At 42.7% G+C, this 8,382-nt stretch overlaps 1 protein-coding gene across 1 annotated transcript; it reads right to left on the reverse strand.

The window, feature by feature from the left end:
- Positions 1-418: 418 nt before the first annotated feature.
- On the reverse strand, positions 419-5,262 carry cnga2b (cyclic nucleotide gated channel subunit alpha 2b). Its single transcript, XM_069673529.1, has 7 exons — positions 5,247-5,262; positions 3,764-3,872; positions 3,574-3,684; positions 2,977-3,153; positions 2,720-2,827; positions 2,483-2,589; positions 419-1,945 (listed from the first exon to the last, which is right to left on the reverse strand). The coding sequence occupies exons 2-7, from the start codon at positions 3,862-3,864 to the stop codon at positions 465-467; spliced, it is 2,085 nt and encodes a 694-aa protein (XP_069529630.1). The 5' UTR covers positions 3,865-3,872; positions 5,247-5,262; the 3' UTR covers positions 419-464.
- Between the last annotated feature and the right edge of the window lie 3,120 nt (positions 5,263-8,382).

Raw genomic sequence — 8,382 nt, forward strand, 5'->3', positions numbered from 1 at the left:
TCTGCTGTCTCTCCTCAGACGTTTTCCCAGGAGAGGCAGCGACAGACGAGGTGTGCAGGGCCAGAGCGTAATATACAACATGTCAGGAGAACTGAATCCCTCTGCTGACGCAACCCGACACAAGATGTTTACAAGAAACCCAAAAAAACTATCGCAACCAGAAATGTTCTGTGCTTGAAAGTGACATTTAGACTTCATTGACAGGTTTTACTCTATTTTATCCTCATGAGCAATTTACTCTCCATACCTTGATTTAGCTTAGCGTTAGCTTAATTTCACTGGTTTTGGCATTGACATGACGATGTGCAGGGCAGTGATGTTCACCTTCTTCTCATGTTTATTGACATGCAGACATCTCTCTTTACACTCAGCTAAACATTCTCACAGTGGAAGTTAAAAAAGGTTGTCATGAGGTTTTCTATCCTCTTAATAAGTCTGGATGTAAAAGCTCCTCAGTGTGACATTTAATGTTCCAATGTCGGGCTCTTTTTATCCTCTATTTGCACATTGTTCCGATGTGGAGACCCATTTGTTTGGGCATCTGTGTCTTTGACCGTCTCTGCATCTGCATCGTTCTCATCGCTCGCATCTTGCCCGCAGTCCGTTTGATTCAGCTGCCGCTCCAGCAGAGTGATGCGCTGCTTCAGCCGCAGCTGAGTGTTCGAGTATTCACTGAGCAGACGGGCAAAGCGGGTCTGAAGAGTGTCCAGAGACGACTCCAGCCTCTCCACCTTCTCCTCTGTGTCCTCTTTCTGCAGCCCGCCGCTCTCCGCGTTCTCATCCAGCAGACCCTCCTTCAACAGGATCTCCCGGCCCCTCTCCTCTAGAACAGTCTTAGCATTTGGATACTCTGTCACCGCCTCCATCAAGTCGTCCTTAGAGAGGCAGAAGAGATCAGAGTACCCCAAGCTGCGAATGTTGGCTGTCCGCCGGTTTCCCATCTTACTTCCCTTTATGTTGAGAATGCTGATTTCCCCGAAGCAGCTGCCAGAAGTGAGGAGAGCGTACTGCGTGACCCCGTCATCAGCCACCACAGCCAGCTTCCCCTCTTTAATAATGTACATCTCCTTCCCTATGTCCCCTTTCCTGCAGATGTAGTCCCCTGGACTGAAGACCTGCGGGCGTAGTTTGAGCACGAGCTCCACCAGCAGGCCCGCCTCACAGTCTTGAAATATGCGTACTTTCTTTAAGGTCTCCAGGTGAACATTGATAGCAATCTCAGCCCGCAGTTTGTTTGGCAAGTTCTTCAGCACCTCCTGCTCGTCCACTGCCTTCTTGTTGGTCCAAAGGTAATCAAACCATTTAATGACACGCGTCTCCAGCTCCTTGCTGACTTTGCGGAAGTGCATGTAGTGTTTGATGGCATCGATCCGAGCCTGAAACTCGGCACGTGTGGCGTTCATGTTGGCAATCATAGAGCCAACGTTTCCCACAATGGTGGCAAAGATCAGCACTCCAACAAGAAAGTCAAAGACCACAAAGAGGTACTCCTCATCTCGCACTGGTGCCGGCATCTCTCCAATAGTGGTAAGAGTGAGAGTGGACCAGTACAGACAGTAGACGTAACTCCGAGTCAGAGAGGAATACTCCGGCTTGGAGATGTTTGGGAACACCCAGGTGTCCGAGCCGAATCCCAAAGACTTAGAGATAGCATAATAGATGCAGGCATTCCAGTGAATGATGACCAGGATGTAGAGCACCAGGTTGCCGATGCGGAAGATGTTTGGGTAGTTGGTGCGTGTCTCGGTGCGGTCAAAGAATTCAAACATGCGTGGGAAGCGCAGCAGGCGGTTAAACCTGAGTTGTGGGGTGTGGATGCCGGTGGAGATGTAGGCCAGGTCAGTGGGAAGGATGGACAGCACGTCCAGCTTGAACTGTAACGTTCGGACGTAGCTGTCTCTAAGCTTGGCGTGGTCCTTCACCAGTAAACCTTGTTCCAGAAACCCTGAGACAAGAACAGAGGACAAAATCAGTGATGCTTGAGGTGACAAACCTCAGGGAATAATCACCTGCAGCTCCCCTCGGCTCTAAGGAGGTTTTTAGTTGACTTGTTTTATTATGACTCCAGTATTGGAGAAGCCTCCGATACTGCCTTAAAATGCAGTACTGGCTAGTACCAAAAATTGACCCATGTCGTGACCCTGGCGGTCAGCAAAAAAACGTACACAGTGCTACCTGCCCAGCACAGACAGACAGATAAAGTAAGCAGCTAGCAGGTGAACATCGCAGAGCAGCTAAAGAGACGCAGGACTTGGTGGAGGTCATAAAGTAGCTTAAAAGAGAGCAGATTTTAGACTTGCAATTGTTAGGTGGCTAGAAACACAACCTTTGTTTGGTGGAGGTATTGACCATACAAGTTTCTAGAAGTGCAAAGTTAAAGTCAATCAGGTCATCCAATCATTGGTTAATGGGTTGAAAGCGACTTTCCACTAGGAATTCCATATTTTTCCACAAACTAAATCATCACAATAATTTGAAATACCTGTGCGAAGTCGGACGCATGTGTCCATTAGGTACACAAAGTCAGAGAGGTAGTCCAGCACCAGCCAGCAGATGTAATTGCCCACCTGTAACTTGTCAAAGCACGCCCTGTGAAGATCAACAGAAAACGATTTACTGATCCCGTCTTTCAAGTGGACCCTGCACACATTCCCTTCATCCATCAACCATCTCTGGAGGCTGCAGGAGCGCCAACAGATAACCACTGTGGTGTTTTTACCTCGCTACAACAAGGAACCAGTTGTAGAGCACCGCTGTGGCGATAACAAACAACCAGCGGTAGTAGGCGTTATCGGCCGGGGACACCACGAAGAGATCCCACTTTTTCCTGGAAGAATGGAGAGATAGACACTTTGACACTCATTTGACAGCATGGAAAAATTCTGTACAAATGTGGTTTTATTAGTATTATTACAATGGATGACATCACATCCATTGCACATACTGTAAATCAAAGTGCATTGCATTATTTCATACCTAAAGACTCCTTTGGTGTTGTTGCCATTTGCATCAGGTTGTGTGTTGCTCGTGCGGCTCGGGGCGGTTCTCAGCTCAGGACCACGAAAACGCTCCAGGAAGGAGTCCGGTCGCTCCTCCTCCTCCAACAGGCTCCTGTGTGCCCATTCCCTCAGCCTCACCACCAGACTGACCAGTCTGACACACACACGGAAGAAAGTGGAAGCTCGTATAAACGAAACATCTGGAACAACAACTTGGAACACTTTAAACAACTGCATCCTGTCACCACATAACTTTCTCTCAGAGTGGTGACACTGCGTCATGTCTTTTTTTACCAGAAAAATTAGCCTTGTTGCAAATATTGAAAAATTACATAAAGAATTTCAGTGTATAAACAAAAAAATGGCTTGAAGTACATCAATACACAACAACAATAATTAAGGTGGAAAATGTTTTTATTTTGGTCTCCAAGGTCTCTAAATGTATGCTTTTATCTAACCTTTGACCTTAAAAACCTTCATCAAAACACTTTCTGTACCTTTTTCAGACTTCTTAAAAATCAGTCAGTTTTGTAAGGACGCCTGATGTGCCACAGCTGGACTGTAACAGCTTTACCTTGAGATCGCTCCGTTCCTCTGAAAAGAGTTTCTGGAGTTTCCTCCATGAGGGTCGAGGGCAGCAACTCTTTGTAGCTCTGAGGATGTGTCATCACACACTGATGGCACCCTGGGAGATAAAAAACATGTTTTACTTCTCTGAAACAAAACCTTTAGGACAATCCATCCTAACACATGTTTTATGTTACCTGCTGAGAATACTCTCGGCTCTCCCGATCTCCTCGTCCAGCGTTGTCTTCACGGACAGATTGTGTGGAGAGCGCTCTCTCTTCGCCGGCTGGCCTGTCATCTTCAGATCTGCAGGTGTGGACAAACACTCACATCACAGCTGTCTTATAGTATGTGTGAGGGCGGCTGTTGAGCATGTTCCAGTTGTCTCTTCCTGCAGAGACTGTGTGGCTGCAGAGCAAAGTGTTTATAACAGGGAGTCTCTGGGAGTGTTTATGGTGCGTAGGACAGATGATAGTCAGGGGACTGAGGGAGGGGAGAGGACTGGGACTGTCTGCAACAGTCCCTCACCTGGCCCGTCACACAGCACCTGGTTACTGTGGTGACTAAAGATAAACTCAGTGACATGAAAGAGATGCTGCTTCTTTGCATGCAGTTTAAAGGACTTGGAAGGTCACCTAAAATGTGATTCCAACCGCACACAGTAACATCCTTAAACCTCCAAGATGTTAGAGCAGCGAGTGACACACACGGCAGCAGACAGGTGACGAGGTGTTTAGGTGACTGTTACCATTGTATGACTAATTGGTGGATCATTAACGAAAACACACACATAGTTGGCCTGAAGCTCTGAGGCTCAGTGAGCCAATCAGCTGCTCTCCCCGAGGAGCCGCATCACTGAGGAAACCAGGCAGCTGAAAGCGAAGAGAGTCATGCATGTGACATAACTGCACCAGAGCGGCTGCGTTCACTAACCGGCTTTTTCTTCTTCCAAGCTTAACCCAAAAGGCAACTGGACTTGGTTGAACCTTTTGGATTAATCGTACAATTGCCATGACCTGGATGAACCTTCACAGAAATCTTTTTTTTCTGTTGGTTTCTGTGTATTTTAGGGATCCACAATGTTGGAATCATTTCACAAAAAATGTGTAGAAAATTTTCTCTTAAGAATTTTGTAGTTCGATAATATTTATGGGACACATTTAAACTCATTTCTGCTGCTATCTGGACATTTGTCTACAGGCCCATTTACTGTATTGTTTGCTATCAATAAAGTTATTAATTGAATAAGGAATAAATACTGTATCTAATTGGGGTAAAATTTAGTTTTTTTTTTCTTTTAAAAAAAAAAAAAAATCAAATTTTCCTCCTTATTAGTGCCAAACTATTTTTTATTTCTGGGAAATTACAGATCTGTAAAAGAAATCTTTACATACAGAATCAAAAATAAACACATTCTCCCTACAATAATATATAAATATGATGTGTAACTATCTTTTATGCAATCAATGTTAACATATAGAGCTTCTTTTTAGTTTATTAGCAATGCATTTTGCACTAATTATCAAAACAAACCTAGTTTTTTTCCATGCATATAACTTTATACCAACATTGTTACTCTAACAAATTAGCACATATGCATGATTTTTTTTACAAATTACTGCAAAGAAAAAAGATAAAGAAGAAGAAAATAACGAAAGATTGAATCAGTTCAGTTCTTACCTTTAGTTTCCTTTAGTTACTCCAATAAAATCCTCACGGTGACTCCACAGAGTCACACTCAGAGCAGCTCTCTCCCGGCCAGTCCTTCCTCAGAGCCCACCGTCTGTGACTTCACAGGAAAAATCAAACTGCATCCAACTCTCCTGAAAGAACAATCACATCAAGTCCCGTTCCTGCAACATTTTCTGTGAGCTTCCTCCTGAAGTGTTCCCCTCAAGAGCAGCAGCACGTGGTCTACCTGATCCTCACACAGAGCAAGCACTCTCAGGAAGGAGGATGGGAGAAGCAGGGCGGGGAAATCTCTGCGTGGTGAAGAGCCCAGATGTCGGCTTTAGACTGAGGATGAGGGGTCTTCTGGGAAAACCTGCTGGCGGTGACTTTTCTCTGCGTGTTTCTTACACCAGAGAAACAGAAAAAAGGCAAACAGGCAGTTCAACAGGTTTTCTCATTTGTTGTAGTTGGTTTTTAGCCTCCTTTATTGATCGTATGTTCATAATTCTGCATACATAAGGCCGTATGTTAGGCTGTCTTCTTGTCATTTCCTTAAAAGGGGGTATTGTGCTTATTTCAAGCTTCATGTTTCACTCTGTGATACCTGTGGAGTAGCTTAGCATAATCTACAGTTTTTCCTTTTTTCTCACGCTGGTGCTCTGCCTGAAATGACTCAGTCAGCTCTGTCCCTTTTAGAAACCCCGCCCCCACAAGCCCACTTTCTTCTGAGTGGCCAGCTTAGCCTGCTGAGGCTGCACTTTGTGACATCACAATGTGCAGAAAAAAACATGTGAAACCTGTTGTTCACAGCAGACTGAGCTGAGAAGCCTGGGGATTACTCCAACATACTTTTACCAGATTTGAAACCTCACCCACGTTTAGTCTGGACATCCAACATTGTAACATTATATATATATGTCTTAAAATGTGAAACAGCATAATACCCCCTCTTTAATTTAATTTTGTCTTAGTTAGTGGTGCACTGATATAGCCTATTGGCTAAATAGAGTGTATAATATGAGCAAATTTACTGGGTAGTTTTACTTAAAAATTGTTGCATCATTGATGGAAAGTAACTAAGAAATGTTTTTTTTTTTTTTATACAGTTCCTTACTTTAGTACAATTTTTAATTACTTCTGCTTAACTTCATTATTTCCAATTTATACTATACTTCTCCACCACATTTTAGAGTAACATTGGTCCTTTTAACTTGTTTATTTTACTGATTAAAACAGAGCGGTTTGCTCTCATATCAGAAGCAATGCATCAGTAAGGTTTAAACCAGTTGTTTCAGATCTATTTTGGGCTGGGACACCGTACACTTAGATGGATCAATTTGAGTCTGTTAGCAGCGCGAAGAAGTCAAATGAACCTGTTGGTGTGATATTTTTGAGTATAACACCAGACTATTTACACTTTTATATCCTGATGCCTTGTCTTTAATAAGAGAATGAATTTAATTATTTAAAAGTTGATTCCACTATTGGATATGAGACTATTTGTTATTTCATCATAATCTCACTTTCTCCTCTGCTTAAACTTCTCTTGTTGATACAATTCTCTTTTACAGGGATGGACCTAGGTTTTGTTAACGTAGCTCAGCGTAAGTTCAATCAGGATCAATCAGGTTTCACACTGATTCATTCATTAAGTCATCATTCATTTATGTCATGTTCTCTCTGATGTTCTAATGGTCTCAGGTGTTTGTGATTGGATGCTAACCAATCTCTCTTGAGAATACACAGGAACACTTCCTGATTCAAATGAACCTTAAAAATGTAGATGATGATGAAGGCCACAGGAGACCACCCCCTCATCACACAGCCTGACAGCTTTAATCAGATCCTTGTAAAACAGGAGGATTGGAGACGCACTGAGAAAGCCTTCAGAGAGTTTGGCCCAGAGGACTTTAAATGTGAGATTCAGGCCAGTGAGCAGTAAACTGCAATCTGCCACTGATATCCCCTGTTGTTACAAGATAGTTGATGGACTGTGAAGGAAACTGCCTGTTAACACCAGCGTATACATGTCACATGTCTCTTATCATCATGATAACATCCTTAACAAAATAATCTTTAATGTATAGTTTCTTTGTAACTTTTGACATGTTTGATGAGGTGTGTGATTCAATCCTCAGGAGGCTCAGCTTCAGTGCAACAATCACGGATCAAGCTGCAGCAGGGAGAGGAAACGCAAACAACCGTAAATATACGCTGTATACTTTTTATGAGGTGCAATTTAAAACAGGTTCTATGTTTTACAATGAAAAAGAAGGAAGAACATAAAAACATGATGGCTTTAAAAACAAACTGAGATAAGGGAAGGGAGAAGCAGGCAGTAGTAAAAAGAAAACGAGGTGAAATTGTGGTTCATTAAGTTTTGTTAAAGTGTCAAGATTTTATCCCTGACGCTTTTTAATTCAGGCGAGTTTGAATTGGAAAAGTGGTGCACTTTATTCCTTTTGAATTGTTATGCTTTGGTTAGTGTATGAAATTAAATAAAATGTACTACAAAGTTAGTTTACAGGTGCTAGGTGGATGCTCAGGGGGGCTAAAGCCAGTTTCCTCGTCTTTCCTGTCTTCATGCTAAGCCAACTGGCCGTTGCATTTAACGTCATATTTAGACAAGCACTTACTTAACTCTTGCTCTACGTGTAGACAGTTGTTGGTTTTTGATTCAGATGAGTTTTGAAATAAGTATGGAAATCCCTTTCTTTTCTTGTTTTCATAAAAGAAGATACAATTTGTTAGCTAGCTAGTTTTTAGGTGCTGGTAGGTGTATAATATAATCTTTGGAGAGAGCCTAGCTAGAGTCTACCTGCTTCACTATGTTTCCAGTCTTAATGTTAAATTGCTGCTGCATGTAGCTTCATATTTAGCTTCAAATTGTTGCTTTAAATGTACTTTTAGTTGCCAGTTTATTTGGTACACCTAGCTTGCCTCACTTAAACAGTCTCATCAACAAATGAATATTAAAACCTTTATAGAGTTATAGGCCCCGTTAGCGCTGTTGTATAAGATTTCACTGAAGAAAATAGGACGAGAAGATTGATACCTCTCTGACGGCTACATGCTAAAAATGTGGATAAACCATGAGGCAGGCTTTTACCTTAGCCTATCATTCATGTTGCTGGGGGAAACAGCT

The sequence above is a fragment of the Semicossyphus pulcher genome, unplaced genomic scaffold (assembly GCF_022749685.1).
Source record: "Semicossyphus pulcher isolate SPU_LCO1_2020_fin unplaced genomic scaffold, fSemPul1.0.p SCAF_10, whole genome shotgun sequence".
In the NCBI taxonomy this organism is placed as follows: domain Eukaryota; kingdom Metazoa; phylum Chordata; class Actinopteri; order Labriformes; family Labridae; genus Semicossyphus; species Semicossyphus pulcher.